The sequence below is a fragment of the Schistocerca americana genome, chromosome 9 (assembly GCF_021461395.2).
Source record: "Schistocerca americana isolate TAMUIC-IGC-003095 chromosome 9, iqSchAmer2.1, whole genome shotgun sequence".
In the NCBI taxonomy this organism is placed as follows: Eukaryota; Metazoa; Arthropoda; class Insecta; order Orthoptera; family Acrididae; genus Schistocerca; species Schistocerca americana.
In genome coordinates, this window is record NC_060127.1 from 146467741 (window position 1) to 146489186 (window position 21446).

At 40.4% G+C, this 21446-nt stretch overlaps 1 protein-coding gene across 2 annotated transcripts in view; it reads right to left on the reverse strand.

Moving 5' to 3' along the window:
• Window positions 1–21446, reverse strand: part of LOC124551038 — a 147178-nt gene that overhangs the window by 69476 nt on the left and 56256 nt on the right. For both annotated transcript variants that reach the window (XM_047125900.1, XM_047125902.1), the window contains exons 3-4: window positions 17730–17932; window positions 6460–6715 (exon numbers count right to left, since the gene is read on the reverse strand). In XM_047125900.1, coding sequence (XP_046981856.1) covers window positions 6460–6715; window positions 17730–17932 — 459 coding nt within the window. The remainder of the gene's footprint in view (window positions 1–6459; window positions 6716–17729; window positions 17933–21446) is intronic.

Consider the following 21446-nt stretch of genomic DNA (forward strand, 5'->3'; position numbering starts at 1 on the left):
GCAAGAGGTGGAAACACATTATGCACCCAGCAATACGATAGTCTCCCAGGTGTTATGGTGTGGGGAGGCATAATTTGCATGAGTGTACTGAACTCCACATCTCTGCACGCAGTACACTCACTGGCTAACATTATTGTGACACTGTACTCCTTCCCCAAGTGCATCTTTTAGGGAGTGCATTTGACCCCAAATTCATTTTTATGGATGACAAAGCGTGACTGCCCTGAATGCCACAGGTGGAGGAGCTCTCAGAACAAGAGGGTATTCAGTGAATGGACTGGTCTGCTTGTTCCCCCCCCCCCCCCCCCCCCACCCCCAACTTAAATTCCACAATAACTCCTCATTAAACTTACGGCCAACATGGGAGCACATTGAAGATTATGCAATTCATCCGTGATGGACACGAACCAAATTAAGAATAATGTTCCGCCTTCTATAATGTCCAAAGGACCATCAGAAATCATACCGAATTCAGTGCAATTGTTGTAATGAATAAATGTGTCATTTCAGTTTGTGTCATTGTGTATTTATTCCACGTATCTTCCACACTACACTGTAGCAGTTCTTTCTATAACTGCACTACACTGTAGCAGTTCTTTCTATATATTGTCTACATTTCATCGAGCTATATTACTTGTTGACTCATTATGCAAAAGTTAGTTTTGTCCTTAAGTTTTGAACACCAGTTTATACAGGGTGAAGCGAAATTCGTGCACTTGGCCTTCACAGTGCGACTCCTCACATGACAGCGATAAAAAATTTTCTCTCACAAAATTTCGTATGGAGAGTACATCCGGCAGAAAAAGGAAGTTAAAGAGTGGCATTTTAATCGTGCTGTACAGTTGGCGCAGTGGATAGAGTTTCAGGTTAGCATGCAGGAGGTCGAGGGTTCAATCCTGGGTTGGGGGTGCATTTTTTTATTTGCTAATTTCATTCTGACATTTCATACTGTAATATACACCATTTCTTATGTCACACGTATCCTAAATTTACAACATTTTGTAATGCTGAATGCAACAAATGCATAGTTAGACAAATAAGAAATAGACAGTTGAAACAATTAATGGTACTAAGGTGATAACATATACAAATAGTAACCGAGTTTGGACATTATTTGCAAAGCACATTGTTAGTTCTACTGGTAACGTAAGGCCCTATCAAAATGTAATGGACCTGAATGAGGCATGAAGAACAGTTGGCACTAATCTATGTGACCATTAGAGGAGGGTACAAAGAAAACAGGTTTTGCTTCTAGTAGAGGAACTGGTGTGAATAAATTCGGGCCCACGACGTGGAAAGGACATCTTTCAAAGCTGACCAATCTTCCATTTGTGCAATTGTCATATGTAAGTGCAAATGTTTTCCAGAGGACGTGCTGCAATTGCTGTTGACAATTAAGATGCCAGATACTGTGCCACTTGGACAATATTTATCAAATAAAAAACATATGCTTGAACCCAGGATCGAACACTCAACCTCCTGCATGCTAACTCAAATCTCTATCCACTGCACTAACTGTACAGCACAACTACTATGTGTTGACAGAGGTAGTTACTATACATGTGATTGCAGTGTTGCCAGATTGCCACTCTTTAACATCCTTTTTCTGCCAGATGTACTCGCCGGATGAAATTTTGTGACAGACATTGTTTTACATCTACATCTACATCTACATCTATACTCCGCGAGCCACCTTACGGTGTGTGGCGGAGGGTACTTATTGTACCACTATCTGATCCCCCCTTCCCTGTTCCATTCACGAATTGTGCGTGGGAAGAACGACTGCTTGTAAGTCTCCGTATTTGCTCTAATTTCTCGGATCTTTTCGTTGTGATCATTACGCGAGATATATGTGGGCGGTAGTAATATGTTGCTCATCTCTTCCCGGAATGTGCTCTCTCGTAATTTCGATAATAAACCTCTCCGTATTGCGTAACGCCTTTCTTGAAGTGTCCGCCACTGGAGCTTGTTCAGCATCTCCGTAACGCTCTCGCGCTGACTAAATGTCCCCATGACGAATCGCGCTGCTTTTCGCTGGATCATGTCTATCTCTTCTATTAATCCAACCTGGTAAGGGTCCCATACTGATGAGCAATACTCAAGAATTGGACGAACAAGCGTTTTGTAAGCTACTTCTTTCGTCGATGAGTCACATTTTCTTAGAATTCTTCCTATGAATCTCAACCTGGCGCCTGCTTTTCCCACTATTTGTTTTATGTGATCATTCCACTTCAGATCGCTCCGGATAGTAACTCCTAAGTATTTTACGGTCGTTACCGCTTCCAATGATTTACCACCTATGGCATAATCGTACTGGAATGGATTTCTGCCCCTATGTATGCGCATTATATTACATTTATCTACGTTTAGGGAAAGCTGCCAGCTGTCGCACCATGCATTAATCCTCTGCAGGTCCTCCTGGAGTACGTACGAGTCTTCTGATGTTGCTACTTTCTTGTAGACAACCGTGTCATCTGCAAATAGCCTCACGGAGCTACCGATGTTGTCAACTAAGTCATTTATGTATATTGTAAACAATAAAGGTCCTATCACGCTTCCCCGCGGTACTCCCGAAATTACCTCTACATCTGCAGATTTTGAACCGTTAAGAATGACGTGTTGTGTTCTTTCTTCTAGGAAATCCTGAATCCAATCACAAACCTGGTCCGATATTCCGTAAGCTCGTATTTTTTTCACTAAACGTAAGTGCGGAACCGTATCAAATGCCTTCCTGAAGTCCAGGAATACGGCATCAATCTGCTCGCCAGTGTCTACGGCACTGTGAATTTCTTGGGCAAATAGGGCGAGCTGAGTTTCACATGATCTCTGTTTGCGGAATCCATGTTGGTTATGATGAAGGAGATTTGTATTATCTAAGAACGTCATAATACGAGAACACAAAACATGTTCCATTATTCTACAACAGATTGACGTAAGCGAAATAGGCCTATAATTATTCGCATCTGATTTATGACCCTTCTTGAAAATGGGAACGACCTGCGCTTTCTTCCAGTCGCTGGTATGTGAGGAGTCACGCTGCAAAGCCCGAGTGCGTGAATTTCGCTTCACCCTGTATTGCCAGTGACCTGAAAATGTGATCCAGAAACAGTCTCTCTTATAGAAACCTAGACATACTTGCAATAAATATAGGAATACATTATCATGACACACAAACAAAGAAACAACATTTGTGTAGTGAGTCATACATTGAGCAGATGTCACGATGGGTTGAAAAATACAGATAGGCTCCTCTTCGACAAACTACATCTATCTATTAGAAACAAAACCAATACTTTTACGAATAATGTAAAGGAAATGGTAATAAAATTCACTTTTTTTCTATTGATGAGTACTACATCTTCCATTGAAAATAAGGGGGTGATCAACAAGTTTCCATCTGAAGGCTGCACAGAACAGAATCTGTATGCCAATCAGGCAAAATTATCACGAGCACTGAGGAAATCATCCCACCAAAGTACAAAGTTGAAAATACATACTTGTTAAAACACGGTGTCATCCTACATGAAGAAGTCTGTAACTGCTTGCTGCACATACTTATCTGACAGGAACCATTGACCCTTCTTCAAGGACTTTTTTTTTTTTTTTTTTTTTTAAGGGACCGAAGGTGTGATAATAGTTTGGGGGGAGATCAGGACTGTACAGCGGGTGCTCGAGTGTCTCCCACTTGAGTTGGTGTAAGTTCTGCATTACAAAAGTTGAGGTATGAAGATGTGCAAGCAGTTATCCCATATGTTTTGCCTTAATTGTACACCATAATTTCTCCAGCACTGTACAGTACTGTTCCCCAGTGATGGAGACACCAGGTTGCTGTATGTAATGGATGGAGCTGGCCACTCAGATCGACTGGTGTCCTGTGTCGAATTGCAAACAGCATGGAGGCTGGTGCATAATTTGACAGACATGCTGCCCTATAAACATTTTTGATTCTCTGATGGATGTCCATTTGTGTTTGTCCTTCAACACCCAAGAAGCATTTGGTAATAAAATCACCATAGCTGCAGCTTCTGCATCTACCACACACACAACAGAAAGACAAGCATGCCACACTAATTCCTTGTCTACATGTTGGTACTTATACACTTGCATCAGAGTCACACTATGTTGCATGCATGCTACAGCAATGCCCTTACACAGAAACCTTTTGACGGTCCCTTATATGTGACACCATTCTCTCACCCCCACAAAATAATGTCAAAAGATTGGAGTTTGAGATATTTACAGCATCTGCTGTAAAATATTTGTTCCTCTGGGATACATGTACTGACTATTCTGTTATGTTCACTTCACAATGAATCACTTTACAACATTACTAGAACAAGAAAAGGTTTTTATATCCCAAGGGTCTGTAACTTATATTCATGCAGGATCTGTTTATTTCCTCTAATGCACTCGTATCTACAATTTACTACTTTTTGGCTATCTCAGTTTCTGTGTCATTAAAATTTTGTTTCCTGCTATCAGAAGTTTATTGTTTCATATTACAACTCTAAATTTGCTGTCAATTGATAATTTTCTATAATAGGCTTATAGTTATTATTTATTCTAATTACTTTATTTTCATTTGATCAGGAAGATACTTTAACACCCAGTTTCATAAACTTACAAAATAGAGTAATCTGAAATCAAAGAGCATGGCTTATGGCAGAATTTAATTAACATGACAATTTATTACTGGAAATATTATCTGCATAGTGATCCAACAAAGTGTATAATTTATTTTTATGTCCTGCACATAAATGTTCTAGTTGCCTTAAATCTTCTACATCTGTACACTATAAGAAGCATGAACCAAATAAATAAATAAAAAGATGACTAACTGCAGTGTACCAAGAAAACATATCTTTACATACTAGCATAAATAAAAGCAAACAAATGTGCATGTTTCTAAAAATTATTCAATGGACATGGGACAGGCACATGATACCAGTAACTGATGTACCATGAAGTACAAGCAGGTGATATGATCTGAAGGAAATTAGAGAGCAAGTTCTCATTTCTGGAGTCCATGACATCTGGCGCTGGTTAGAACAATCGAACTTGCTTGTATGGTGTAGCAGGCACTTGGACGTCTCATCTTATGCTACCAAGACTGCTCAGCAGTACTGAGTGTCCCAAGGGAAGACAATTCATCTGTGTCATTTTTGGTGGTCACACAGTGATCACATTCGAGCAGGTGAATGTGCCTCTGTCTTTATTCTTGTACATTCTGAAAGGTGTTAGGTTGATGTAGGTGATAGATGGTGGAAATGTGAGGCTGGATTTTACAGCAGAAACAGTAGCAGAGGCAGATAATTTGGATTAGGGGTCCTGGTTTGGGAGTGGCATTGGTTTAATACTGTAACATTACATTTATTGACATTACCATTTTAAATGAAATGTTGCCTATAAAATGGCAAACATTTTTCTGTGTACCTAATGTCACTTTGGCAGAATATTTTGAAATTTACAATATTTGTTGACTAATATAACAACAATAATGAATGTGATAACGTTAAAGGACAGTCAAGACAAAAAACTGATGAAAGTTAAATTATAAAAACTGATATAAAAATCTACAATATAATGTATAAACAAACTAACACAAGTTCTCAATATAAACTCTGACTGGGCTTTCATTCTATGCCAGCCTTAGTAAAACATGAATAACAGCACACATTACGGGATTCCATCTATACTTAATTTTGGGGTATCATTTTTTTTTTTTTTTTTTCTACAAGAAACACAATGGTTTTGTGAGACTTAGTCAAGTCACAAGTCACAGTATCTCATATGAGCTGCTATTCATTTAGTTTACACAGTATGAATGAAAGTTATGACCTTACAGACAACTTACAGCAAACTAAGTCTGTCTGTACTAATAATAAATGGAACAGCAATTCTACTTGCAAACACTAAAATAAGAAATAAAATGAGAATGGCAACAACTGCACAACTATTAAATATGGTGTTCTAAATATTAAGTAACAAGAACAGTATTATCATGAAAGGCCCATTGGCTGGAAACTAAAATATCATGAAAATGTAGCTGAGGTAATCTGAGAAGTGCTTGACAAGTCGACTATTTGCATCTCTTTGTGCCCTGAACCTTAGCAGGTCCCTGCGAGCTACTTTGTTGGTGAGGAAAAAGGTTAAAACGTTCGCTTAAGGCATAGCAATGTTGTTAACACCCCCCCCCCCCCCCCCATATCACTGTTTGAAAGAGGCTGTAATACAAAATGATCTGCTTTTCTGACCTCTCCAGTTCACAACTGTCTGACCACCTTTTGCTTATTTTATGCAGATACAGGGGCATGTGGTCATTGTCCCATTGCGAAAAGGATCACATCTCTACTCAGTTTCATATACAGCAGTTTCTATCACAGATTTCTGGGAACAGTTTGCAAAAACCATGCCCGGTGCCCTCGCTGTCCTAGTCAGTTCTATAGTTACTTAACTTACCCCATATACAAGAGGACATTATTGCTGCACATGCCGCAAATCCTGCTTCCCTGACGTAGCGGTCACGGTGAGCCAGCACAGATATCACCACCAACAGCAGTTCCCGATCTACGTGTGGCTGCAGGGCTGTGCTGCAGCCATCCGCCATGCTACGGAGACAGCGCAACGTTGTCTCTAAGCGGCTCGCTACCGTCACGGCGCCACTTCCACCGCGTTCCCCGTCCAGCGGACGTAATCCCACCAACTCACTCCCACGCTGAATCACAAATTCACACTATACTATTAGTTCACTGTGACCTGAAAACTGAGGAACAGCAGCAAAATCTTAACTGTTAACTGAGCTCTACACAGTTACAAGAACTTCTGATGCACTACACATGGTGGAATAAAAGTTTCTTGACTTAGTAAACTTCAAATGAAAATGTCAATCAGAATTGTGTTTGCTTCTGTGTGATTATGAAGCTAGTGACAATTGAAGTATATAAAAAAAGAAGGAAACTGTATTTTACAAATTACTTTGGTGGTACACCCAGTTGTCGACAATAATAATAAATTAAATCTGCTTGAAACAATTTCAAAGTCCTCAGTTTCAAAGTTGGCCGTTTTAGTAGCCTGATATCAGAATATGTAAAAAAAATAATGTTATTAGATGCTTCACTTATAATCTTCAAAAATTTCTTCACTAACTTTTCACAAAACCAAGACAATTTTAACATCCGTGTACCAACATGATCTTTTACAACTTGGACTCACGTGCACCCAACATGCACTACTTTGGCGGTGCAGCTGCCGAATTACTTTTACGTTCTTAAAAATTACAAGTAATGCAAGTTAATGTTTACAACAGAATTTTAACTAAATCACAATTATTATGTTATTAGAACACACCATGGCATACTTAATTAAATGTAAATGGAGATTTTCAAGTTATATTTACAAAATATAAATGATTTCAACTTCAGTTTTATAATATATGTGTTTCTAAAATTCAGAAATTATAAAATTTTAATTACACATATAATTACTTTTCGAATTATGTTATGAACATTTGTGACATATGCTTACATTGAATAGAGTTATGTAATATTCTAACTTATCTTTGAAATCACAAAGACATCAGAAATATGACACTGTTAATATGACAAACAAACATTCATTGTATAGAATTAAGTGATTAATATTAGTCTTGCTTATAATATAATGAATCAACAGTTACAGTGGGTAAAAAAAAATTTCAATAATAAGTATTTACATGCATAATACAAGATGTATCAGCTTGTTTACTAAAAATTAGTATGTGATACTTCAGTTGGTTCACCTCAATCTGTTACGTTACAGAGTCAGTTTTCTGTCTGTACGTAGTCTGTGTAACTACCAAAGAATCAACAGCAATTTCATTCATTCATTCATTGTGTTCTATACAGCTCATAGAGTATGCTGCAGGGAAAGACAATAATATACAATATGTACAAGAACCAAGAGTGTCACTGGTGTCTTTGCTATCTTCAGTGAAAGTGAAGAAGAATTACAGGACCTGTTGAATGGAATAAACAGTCTAATGAGTACAGAATATGGATTTAGAGTAAACTGAAGAAAACCAAAAGTAACAAAAGTAATTATCAGAAATGAGAACAGCGAGAAACTTAACATCAGAACTGGTGATCACAAAGTTAAGGAATTCTGCAACTTAATAGCAAAATAACCCATGAAGGAGGACACAAGCAGCAGACTAGCAGTGGCAAAAAGGGCGTTCCTGGCCACAAGAAGTCTATTAATATCAAACACATGTCTTATTTTAAGGAAGGAACTTCTGAGAATGTATGTTCAAAGCACAGCATTGTATTGTAGTGAAACACTGAATGTGGGAAAACCAAAAAAGAGAGAATTGGAGCATTTGAGACATGGTGCTACAGATGAGTGTCGAAAATCAGGTGGACTGAGAAGGTAAAGAATTAGGAGGTTCTCCACAGAATTGGTGAGGAAAGGAACATACGGAAAATACTGAAAAAGTTAAGGAACAAGATGATAGGATATTTCTGAAGACATCAGGAAATAGCTTTTATGGTACTTGAGGGAGCTATAAACTGTAGGGGAATGCAGAGATCGGAATACATCTATCAAATAACTGAGGATGTAGGTTGTAATATCTACTCTGAGGTAGGAAAGTTGGCACAGGAAAGGAATCTGTTATGTGCCACATCAAACCAGTCATAACACTGGTTTTTTTTAAAAAAAAAAAAAAAAAAAAAAAAAGCCCCATTAAGAGCAAGAAACTTCAGGGATGTGGAGCCAGACAAGACATGCATTAATGAAATACAAGAAAATCATAGGAATTTAATCTGCATGGTGTAAACAATAACTGTTTATCATGTACCATGATGCTGTAGGAGGACTCCTTGAAATTACTGGAAAATCATTTCAATGAAGACTCAGTGGAATTATTCTCCCATGCACTCACAACCATTTATTTCCAGTCTGGCGGCAAGTTTTACCAACAGGTAGATGGAGTCACTACGGGATCCCCACCGGTACAACGCATCGCCAATGTACATCGAATACTTTGAGGATAGCACTTTGAAAACCACACATCTTAATCCCAAGGTCTTCTATCGGTACGTGGACAATACTTTTGCAGTCTGGCTGCACAGCAAGGACACACTAATAGAATTTCACAACCGTCTGAACAGCATACACGAGACATGAGAACATCAAGTTCACAATGGAATTAGAAGAGCTCACAACGTACGCGACAAGGATAGTTTATCTATTGGGATTCAGCAACTGAAGGAAACTTTCCAGAAGAATGGCTACACCAAAATTCAGATGGACGCCCTCAAGATGAGCAAGAAGAAGAAGGAGGAAGAGGAGCTTCAGGAAGATGAAAAAACAAGGGCCTGGCATTCCTTCAGTACGCAGGGCCGCCCACAGCAAAGATTTTAAGGATACTGGAGAAAAACAAGATAAAAACCCATCTTCTGTCCTCCAACAAAAATCGGGAATATTCTGGGCTCAATGAAGGATAACTGGGGTCTAAGAACACTGGGTGTCTGCAGCATTTCCTGTGAATGCGGAAAACGATATATTGGACAGACACAGCATTGCATCACACGAGGCATCTCTGAACACGTAAGAAGTGTTCGCCTTGGACAAAAGGAAAAACCTGCGGTAGTGGAGCACAGGCTCTGTGAAGAACACACATTTCAATTTGAGCAAACCAAGGTGCTGGGTAGAGCGAAAGGTTTCCGGGGCTCTGTTATTAAAGACGCAGTGAAGATACGAGTCAGTGATAATGTGGTCAACCAGGATAGCGGCTTCCAACTCGGCACCATGTCGAACACAACATTAGCAAGAATGCGACGAGAGTGCACCGACGGAGGCAGGTCAGTGGTGGCAGATGGAATAAACGGGCCACACAGAGACAAGACGCAGGAACCTGCCGCCAGAGTGTCCTCCCCACCACATGATGCCGGGCCGATTCCACTCACATCCGATTGGCCCGACAGCGCTGAGGATGCAGAGAAGCCCATGGTCCAGCGGTTATACAGACCTGGATGAGACATGAACCAGACACTTTGCCTGAAGATGGCAAGTAAGAAACTCGCTGAAACATTGCCGGAGAATGACGTATTGACTCGGCTGTCAACCCGAGAAGATTTTATCAGTGTTGAAGCTCTTTTCTTCTGTGTTTGCTCTAATAATATGTATGTTTTTGGATAGGGTCCGCCTTTAGCACACATTTTTTGTTTTTTAACCCAAACATGTTTCACTGCAGTTGCAGCATCTTCAGTGGGCTTTTATATTCCATCTGTAAAAGATAAAGAGTGTTCTTTGTTGTTTGTGTACATGTAGCTATTAGTTTTTAAATCGTAATTACAGATATTTGAAAAAACACATAAATTACGAATTCATACCTTTTTACCACATGGTGTGTGGTTTTTCTGATGTGTTGTGTTTCTACAGTGACCTTTTTTTTTTTTTGCGCAGTTTGTCATCTGCAACCAATTATACCTTAAAGTAGACAAACTGTTTAAGCCAAAATTACAATTTTAAAACTTGTTATTTCTATGTCTGAAATTATTTAATTCTATGTGTGTGTCTATTTACATAATGTTTCACTTACGAATTCCTTTTAATAATCTTCATCACTGTCTATTGAGTTGTCACTGTCACTGTCACCGTTACTGTTTCACTGCTTTACCAGCTGTAAAAACAAACATGGCGGGCAGTGGAACAGTTCAAGGTGTTCCTAGCGGTTGTTCTGAATCTTTCAGAGGTGTTAGTGATTCTTTTTTTTCCTGTGTGTGTGTGTGTGTGTGTGTGTGTGTGTGTGTGTGTGTGTGTGTGTGTGTGGGTGCGCGCGCGCGCGCGACAAGGGAGGGAGAGCGCTAGCATTCCCTCTCGCTCTCTCTCCCCCTTGTCACATGCGCGCGTGTGCACGCACACGCGCACCACACACACACACACACACACACACACACACACACACACAAAGACTTAATTAATTTCAGACATAGTATTTAACAAGTTTTCAAATTGTAATTTTGGCTTAAACAATTTGTCTACTTTAAGGTATAAGCGTTGGGTTCAAATTAATGATTGAATATAATAGAGGGAAACATTCCACGTGGGAAAAATATATCTAAAAACACAGATGATGTGACTTACCGAACGAAAGTGCTGGCAGGTCGATAGACACACAAACAAACACAAACATACACACGAAATTCAAGCTTTCGAAACAAACTGCTGCCTCATCAGGAAAGAGGGAAGGAGAGGGAAAGACGAAAGGATGTGGGTTTTAAGGGAGAGGGTAAGGAGTCATTCCAATCCCGGGAGTGGAAAGACTTACCTTAGGGGGAAAAAAGGACAGGTATACACTCGCACACACACACATATCCATCCGCACATACACAGACACAAGCAGACATTTGTAAAGGCAAAGAGTTTGGGCAGAGATGTCCGTCGGGTGGAAGTAAAGAGGCAAAGATGTTGTTGAAAGACAGGTGAGGTATGAGCGGCGGCAAATTGAAATTAGCGGACATTGAGGCCTGGCAGGTAACGAGAAGAGAGGATGTACTGAAAGGCAAGTTCCCATCTCCGGAATTCTGACAGGTTGGTGTTAGTGGGAAGTATTCAGATAACCCGGACGGTGTAACACTGTGCCAAGATGTGCTGGCCATGCACCAAGGCACGTTTAACCACAGGGTGATCCTCATTACCAACAAACACTGTCTGCCTGTGTCCATTCATGCGAATGGACAGTTTGTTGCTGGTCACTCCCACATAGAAAGCTTCACAGTGTAGGCAGGTCAGTTGGTAAATCACGTGGGTGCTTTCACACGTGGCTCTGCCTTTGATCGTGTACACCTTCCGGGTTACAGGACTGGAGTAGGTGGTGGTGGGAGGGTGCATGGGACAGGTGCATGTAATGGGTTGAAGGTGTTGATCTACGTAGGCAGTCTCCCATCCTTCATCAAAGACACCAACAACTTTCTCGAACGCCTGGAATCCTTCCCCAATCTGTTACCCCCGGAAACCATCCTTGTAACCATTGATGCCACTTCCTTATACACAAATATTCCGCACGTCCAGGGCCTCGCTGCGATGGAGCACTTTCTTTCACGCCGATCACCTGCCACCCTACCAAAAACCTCTTTCCTCATTACCTCATCACCTGACCCACAACTTCTTCACTTTCGAAGGCCAGACATACGAACAATTAAAGGGAACAGCCATGGGCACCAGGATGGCCTCCACGTACGCCAATCTATTCATGGGTCGCTTAGAGGAAGCCTTCTTGGTTACCCAGGCCTGCCAACCCAAAGTTTGGTACAGATTTATTGATGACATCTTAATGATCTGGACTCACAGTGAAGAAGAACTCCAGAATTTCCTCTCCAACCTCAACTTCTTTGGTTCCATCAGATTCACCTGGTCCTACTCAAAATCCCATGCCACTTTCCTTGACGTTGACCTCCACCCGTCCAATGGCCAGCTTCACACGTCCGTCCACATCAAACCCACCAACAAGCAACAGTACCTCCATTATGACAGCTGCCACCCATTCCACATCAAACGGTCCCTTCCCTACAGCCTAGGTCTTTGTGACAAACAAATCTGCTCCAGTCCGGAATCCCTGAACCATTACACCAACAACCTGAAAACAGCTTTTGCATCCCGCAACTACCCTCCCGACCTGGTACAGAAGCAAATAACCAGAGCCACTTCCTCATCACCTCAAACCCAGAACCTCCCACAGAAGAACCCCAAAAGTGCCCCACTTGTGACAGGATACTTTCCGGGACTGGATCAGACTCTGAATGTGGCTCTCCAGCATGGATACGACTTCCTCAAATCCTGCCCTGAAATGAGATCCATCCTTCATGAAATCCTCCCCACTCCACCAAGAGTGTCTTTCTGCTGTCCACCTAACCTGCGTAACCTCTTAGTTCATCCCTATGAAATCCCCAAACCACCTTCCCTACCCTCTGGCTCCCACCATTGTAACCGCCCCCGATGTAAAACTTGTCCCATGCACCCTCCCACCACCACCTACTCCAGTCCTGTAACCCGGAAGGTGTACACGATCAAAGGCAGAGCCACGTATGAAAGCACCCACATGATTTACCAACTGACCTGCCTACACTGTGAAGCTTTCTATGTGGGAATGACCAGCAACAAACTGTCCATTCGCATGAATGGACACAGGCAGACAGTGTTTGTTGGTAATGAGGATCACCCTGTGGCTAAACATGCCTTGGTGCACGGCCAGCACATCTTGGCACAGTGTTACACCGTCCGGGTTATCTGGATACTTCCCACTAACACCAACCTGTCAGAACTCCGGAGATGGGAACTTGCCCTTCAGTATATCCTCTCTTCTCGTTATCCGCCAGGCCTCAATCTCCGCTAATTTCAATTTGCCGCCGCTCATACCTCACCTGTCTTTCAACAACATCTTTGCCTCTTTACTTCCGTCCGACTGACATCTCTGCCCAAACTCTTTGCCTTTACAAATGTCTGCTTGTGTCTGTGTGCGAGTGTATACCTGTCCTTTTTTCCCCCTAAGGTAAGTCTTTCCGCTCCCGGGATTGGAATGATTCCTTACCCTCTCCCTTAAAACCCACATCCTTTCGTCTTTCCCTCTCCTTCCCTCTTTCCTGATGAGGCAACAGTTTGTTGCGAAAGCTTGAATTTCGTGTGTATGTTTGTGTTTGTTTGTGTGTCTATCGACCTGCCAGCACTTTCGTTCGGTAAGTCACATCATCTGTGTTTTTAGATATATTAAGGTATAAGTGGTTGCAGATGACAAACTGTGCAAAAAAAAAAAAAAAAAAAAAAAAAAAAAAGGGTCACTGTAGAAACACAACACATCAGAAAAACCACACCATGTGGTAAAAAGGTATGAATTCATAATTTATGTGTTTTTTCAAATATCTGTAATTATGATTTAAAAACTAATTGCTACATGTATAGAAACAGCAAAGAACACTCTTTATCTTTAACAGATGGAAAATAAAAGCCCACTGAAGATGCTGCAACTGCAGTGAAACGTGTTTGGGTTAGAAAACAAAAAATGTGTTTTGCTAAAGGCAGACCCTATCCAAAAACATACATATTTATCAGTATTGATGGAGAATTTAACTTTTTCTTACTTCTTACACATATACCTACAGTACTTTGAGCCTTGTTTTCCCCTAAAAGAAATAAGGGCAAAATTGAACATAAGCAAAGATAAGTGATCAATCAAAGCATTTTGTGCAAGGAAGAGAGAGCTTTATATAATTCAGAGAACAAACAATAGCCAAAATTTGAAATTTCATTACCACCAATATTGTGAAATCCTCCACACAGTCATTAAAAAAATGAAACTCACATACTACACTAAAAGAACAACACACACTAAGAATAAAGCAAAAGCTAATTTGGAACATTAGTAAACAATAAACAAATAAAACTAATCATCAGTTTCATTTGAAGTTGAGCCCCTCTGGAAAACAGTTCTGGCAGCGATGGTGAGAGTTCTCAAATCACTGGCCACCAAATCAATTCAGAGGTGGAACACCATGCAAGTATTATAGAGATGTGTTTGGAACTCAATGGGAATCCCTGGAGGAAAGATGATGTTTTTCTTGAGGAACGTTATTGGGACAATATCCATATATAACTGGCATTTGAAACAAGTAATAAACAGCTAAATACACATGAAGAACTCAAACAAAGGAAAATTGAGTCCTTGTCTTCACCCACTTATGACCTTCCCACCTACCCCTCCAGCACCATACAGCCCTCTATTTCACCAATGTACCTTCAGTCACTTTCCTTTCCTTTACTTAATTTCACTCCTTTTCCGGAATAGTTATGCTCACTTCCCCACACATTTACCCTTTTATAATTTTTGTTGATGATAAAAATCAGTTTCAACTGAACTATGATATGATGAAATGAAAAATTCTGACATGGGCTACAACTGGGCAGTGAAATGAATCCACTGGTGATAAGTAAATATCTATGCCAGGGCAGGACTTGAACCCAGTTTAGTGTATTCATGTCTTGGTTTCCCTCTATGATTTTTACTCTCTGAGCTTCCCTCCAATACTAAACTGATGATCCCTTGATGCCTCAGAATGTGTCCTACCAACCGATCCTTTCTTCTAGTCAAGTTGTGCCACAAATTCCTCTTCTCCTAATTCTATTCACTACCTCCTCATTAGTTACATGATCTACCCATCTAACCTTCAGCATTCTTTTGTAGCACAACATTTTGAAAGCTTCTATTCTCTTCTTGTGTAAACTATTTATTGTAAATGTTCACTTCCATACATGGCTATAATCCATACAAATACTTTCAGAAAACACTTCCTGACACTTAAATCTTTAGTCGATGTTAACTGATTTCTCTTCTTCAGAAACGTTTTCCTTGCCATTGCCAGTCTACATTTTATATCCTCTATACTTAAACTATCATCAGTTATTTTGCTCCCCAAATAGCAAAACTCCTTTACTACTTTAAGTGTCTCATTTCCTAATCTAATTCCCTCAGCATCACTCGACTTAATTCGACTGCATTCCATTATCCTCGTTTTGCTTTTGTTGATGTTCATCTTATATCCTCCTTTCAAGACGCTACCATTCCATTCAACTACTCTTCCAAGTCCTTTGCTGTCTCTGACAGAATTACAATGTCATCGGCGAACCTCAAAGTTCTTATTTCTTCTCCACGGATTTTAATACCTACTCAGAACTTTTCTTTTGTTTCCTTCACTGCTTCCTCAATATACAGATTGAATAACATCAGAGAGAGGCTACAACCCTGTCTCACTCCCTTCCCAACCACTGCTTCCCTATCATGCCCCTCGACTCTTTATAACTGCCATCTGGTTTCTGTACAAATTGTAAATAGCCTTTCGCTCCCTGTAGTTGACCCCTGCCACCTTCAGAATTTGAAAGAGAATATTTCAGTCAACATTATCAAAAGCTTTCACCAAGTCTACAAATGCTAGAAATGTAGGGTTGCCTTTCCTTAACCTATCTTCTAAGATAAGTCGGAGGTTCAGTATGGCCCTCATGTGTTCCAACATTTCTACGGAATCCAAACAGATCTTCCCCAAGGTGTGTTTCTACCAGTTTTTCCATTCATCTGTAAAGAATTGATGTTAGTATTTTTCCGCTATGAACATTCTATTCACAGAAAATCCATATGTAATTTCTTCAGCAACAGGTTAAGGTGCATGCCATAAGTTGGCTCTTGATGGTACTGTAATTGTTGTGAATGTCAAAACTATAACTTCACACAAGTTCAGACTTGGTAGAACATGTTGTATCCAGAAAATGACAATATATTGAATTTTTCATTTAATGAGTAACTCTCATTCATAAATATGCCGGGGCAGTTGTGCCCCCAGAAGAGTTTCAGCTTGTTCAAGTTTTACATCACATTTGTTTTCAATTTTATAACAATTTTAAAAATAAAAACGAGGATGTACAAAGTTTTGTATTTAAATGATACAACTGGAAAAAATTAAAAAAAAATGATCAAATGCAAATAGTTGTTCAGTTACAAATTAACAAGCAAAACACACAGGACTTAATAGTTCAACATTAATAAAAATGTATTAGTTTTTATGTCACAATTTAATGAAATTATCTTGGTGATGTTCATTGGCTTGCTGTTCCAATAAAGTCACTTAAAATATAGAACTTAATTATTGCAAATGTCGAATAATGATTATTATTACTTGGAACTACCAGATGGCAATGTTACAGGCTCTCAATGCTAGCCTATTTCTGTATTCAAGACTTGATTCCACTCCAGTTTTTGCTTCCCACTCCCCCCCCCCCCCCCCCACTTCTCTCGACAACTAAACTGACTATTTGTTGATGCCTCAGGATGTGTCCTATCAACCGATCTCTTCTTTTAGTTGATTTGTGCCATAAATTCATTTTTCCACCGATTTGGTTCTGTACCTTCTCATTACTTACTAAAGCTAACCAGGTACCCTTTAGCATGCTTCTGTAGCACCTCATTTCAAAAGCTTATATTCTCTTCTCGTGTGAACCGCTTATTGTCCACGATTCACATGGACAATATACACTCCAGTCAAAATACCTTCACAAAAGATTTTCCAATGTTTATATTCATATTAGATCTTAACAAATTCTCCTTTTTCAGAAACAATTTTTGTGCTTCAGCCAATCTGTATTTAATATCAGCCAATCTGCATTTAATATCCTCAATAGCCTGACCATTGTCAGTTATCTTGCTGCCTAAATAGCTAAAGTCATTTACTACTTTTAGTGTCTTATTTCCTAATCTAAATCCTTTAATACTGCCTGGGTAATTCAACTACATACCATTTCCATCATTTTAATTTTGTTGACAATCATATTGGAACCTTTTTTCAAGACACTAATTCCATTCAACTGCTCTGCCATGTCTTTTGCGGTCAGTGACAGAATTACAATGTAATCTGCAAACCTCAAATTTATTTCTTTTCCATAAACTTCAATTTCCTCTCCAAATTTCTCCTCAATTTCCTTTACCATTCACTCAATGTACAAATTGAATAATATTGGGGTTAGGCTACAACCCTGTCTCACTCCTTTCTCAACGAACATCTCCCTTAAATGTCCATTAACTCTTACAGCCAGAAAGTTTCAAAACAGTGCACACCCAACAGCAGAGTTAAAGATTAATTCTGAAAAGTTCACGCAGCTTGTCTCTGTCAGCAAGGCAGAGTCTCTCACAGGGCAGTATTACATGTGCTTACCCTGCGTGACAGTGGACCCATCTTATCTGGAACATCGAGCAGCATCGAGGACGACGGAGGTGGCGGCGGGGGTGGTGCCTCCTCCTCGTCGGCAGGTACCGGGGACTGTTCGATGCTGGACCTAATCATGTCCAGCAGCACCTCACGGCTTTCCAGGAATGTCTGTACCCCTGTCTGCCTACAAAGTGCTCCCAAAACTTCACCTGAAAAGTGTGCAGCAAGACAGTGCTTTATATTATCATCATTTGACCTTCTTCAAGCAACATTAAACAAATGCATTTCAAACATTCCAAAGACCATGAACAATTATATAAGAGGCGATCAATAAGTAATGCAACACTTTATTTTCTCTGTCAATTTCAGTTGAAAAAAATGTGGAATTTGTTGTGGTACATTGTCAAATATCCCCACTTTAGCCCCTACAGTTTCATGAAGTTCCAATATGTGGCAGTGCTATACGTAGCCTTCAAAATGGTGTCTGTAACAGAGGTGCATTCCAAGCAGAGAGCTCTCATCGAGTTCCTTTTGGCAGAAAGCCAGAGGATCACAGATGTTCACAGGCAGTTGCAGAATGTCTATGGACACCTGGCAGTGAACGAAAGCATGGTGAGTTATTGGGCAAAAAGTGCCACACCGTCACTACAAGATAACAAAAACCTTTTCAATATCTCGCATGCTGACCAGTTGCACAGAGCAGTGATTCCTGCAATGCTGGATCATGTGGATTCTCTCATTCGAGGCGATCAATATATCACCATCAAACACCTCACTGCACAACTTGAAATTGTGTTGTGTTGCATTGTGTTGATAGCACTGACACACTTTTCCGCCAGTTGGTAAATTCAAAGGTGTGTGGCTGCGGGGTTTGTTGCTGCCTAACAGCAGACCATAAAGAGCAATGGAGGACTACCCGTGTGGAATTGCTTGCATGTAATGAGGCTGCTTGTGACAGCTTTTTGTTAAACATTGCCAGGCAATGAAGCCGGAAACAAAACAGTAATCCACAGAGTGGCACCACACCACCTCTAATTTGAAGAAAAAGTTCAGAGCTGCACCATCAGCTGGTAAAATAGTGGCAATCGTCTTCTGGGACTATGAAGGGCTTATTCTATTTGATGTCCTCCCTCATGGTGCAACAATCAACTCTGAGGTGTATTGTGCTACCCACAGGAAACTGAAGAAGACTTCATTGGGTTTGTTGCCACAAAAATGCAAATAAACTACTTCTTCTCTATGAGAATGCAAGGCCTCACGGAAGTCTGCATACCTGAGAGAAAATGCAAAACTTCACTGGACTGTTCTTTCTCATCCACCCTACAGCTCGAAACTGGCACTTTCCAACTTCCATCTCTTTGGTCCAATGTAGGTTGCACGCCACAGGAAGCAGTAAACGGACAGTAGGGAGGTTATTGATGCAACAAGATGTTGCCTCCAGCATCGACTAGTAGAATAGTACTGTACGAGCGTACAGGCCTAGCCAGTAAAGTGGCACACGGCTGTTGCATTGAATGGAGATTATGTTGAAAAATAGGGTTTTATAGCCAAATGACTGGACAACAGTGTGGTGTATTATCCTGAATAAAACTAACCTGTTTTCAGAAAAAAAAGTTTTGCATTACTTATTGAATGCGCCTCGTATGCTATGTTGTACACAGTCACATCTGCAAGTCTCAATGTGTTCTACAAACTATATTCTGACCATCTGCTATTAATCTGTGCCACCACCATCAAAGACTGTGTATTTTATGCTATTCTCTATTTCTCTCTTCCTCTCCTTCTCCCTCCCCCCATGAACCATGGACCTTGCTGTTGGTGGGGAGGCTTGCGTGCCTCAGCGATACAGATAGCCGTACTGTAGGTGCAACCACAACGGAGGGGTATCTGTTGAGAGGCCAGACAAACATGTGGTTCCTGAAGAGGGGCAGCAGCCTTTTCAGTAGTTGCAAGGGCAACAGTCAGGATGATTGACTGATCTGGCCTTGTAACAATAACCAAAACGGCCTTGCTGTGCTGGTACTGCGAACGGCTGAAAGCAAGGGGAAACTACGGCCGTAATTTTTCCCGAGGGCATGCAGCTTTACTGTATGATTAAATGATGATGGTGTCCTCTTGGGTAAAATGTTCCGGAGGTAAAATAGTCCCCCATTCGGATCTCCGGGCGGGGACTACTCAAGAGGATGTCGTTATCAGGAGAAAGAAAACGCGTTCTACGGATCGGAGCGTGGAATGTCAGATCACTTAATCGAGCAGGTAGGTTAGAAAATTTAAAAAGGGAAATGGATAGGTTAAAGTTATATATAGTGGGAATTAGTGAAGTTCGGTGGCAGGAGGAACAAGACTTTTGGTCAGGTGAATACAGGGTTATAAATACAAAATCAAATAGGGGTAATGCAGGAGTAGGTTTAATAATGAATAAAAAAATAGGAGTGCGGGTAAGCTACTACAAACAGCATAGTGAACGCATTATTGTGGCCAAGATAGGTACGAAGCCCACACCTACTACAGTAGTACAAGTTTATATGCCCAGTAGCTCTGCTGATGACGAAGAAATTGAAGAAATGTATGATGAAATAAAAGAAATTATTCAGATAGTGAAGGGTGATGAAAATTTAATAGTCATGGGTGACTGGAATTCGGTAGTAGGAAAAGGGAGAGAAGGAAACTTAGTATGTGAATATGGATTGGGGCTAAGAAATGAAAGAGGAAGCCCCTGGTAGAATTCTGCACAGAGCACAACTTAATCATAGCTAACATTTTGTTTAAGAATCATGAAAGAAGGTTGTATACATGGAAGAACCCTGGAGATACTAAAAGGTATCAGATAGATTATATAATGGTATGACAGAGATTTAGGAACCAGGTTTTAAATTGTAAGATATTTCCAGGGGCAGATGTGGACTCTGACCACAATCTATTGGTTATGAACTGTAGATTAAAACTGAAGAAACTGCAAAAAGGTGGGAACTTAAGGAGATGGGACCTGGATAAACTGAAAGAACCAGAGGTTGTACAGAGTTTCACGGAGAGCATAAGGGAACAATTGACAGGAATGGGGGAAAGAAATACAGTAGAAGAAGAATGGGTAGCTTTGAGGGATGAAGTAGTGAAGGCAGCAGAGGATCAAGTAGGTAAAAAGACGAGGGCTAGTAGAAATCCTTGGGTAACAGAAGAAATATTGAATTTAATTGATGAAAGGAGAAAATATAAAAATGCAGTAAATGAAGCAGGCAAAAAGGAAAACAAACGTCTCAAAAATGAGATCGACAGGAAGTGCAAAATGGCTAAGCAGGGATGGCTAGAGGACAAATGTAAGGATGTAGAGGCTTATCTCACTAGGGGTAAGATAGATACTGCATACAGGAAAATTAAAGAGACCATTGGAGATAAGAGAACCACTTGTATGAACATCAAGAGCTCAGATGGAAACCCAGTTCTAAGCAAAGAAGGGAAAGTAGAAAGGTGGAAGGAGTATATAGAGGGTCTATACAAGGGCGATGTACTTGAGGACAATATTATGGAAATGGAAGAGGATGTAGATGTAGATGAAATGGGAGATACGATACTGTGTGAAGAGTTTGACAGAGCACTGAAAGACATGAGTCGAAACAAGGCCCCCGGAGTAGACAACATTCCATTGGAACTACTGACGGCCTTGGGAGAGCCAGTCCTGACAAAACTCTACCATCTGGTGAGCAAGATGTATGAAACAGGCGAAAT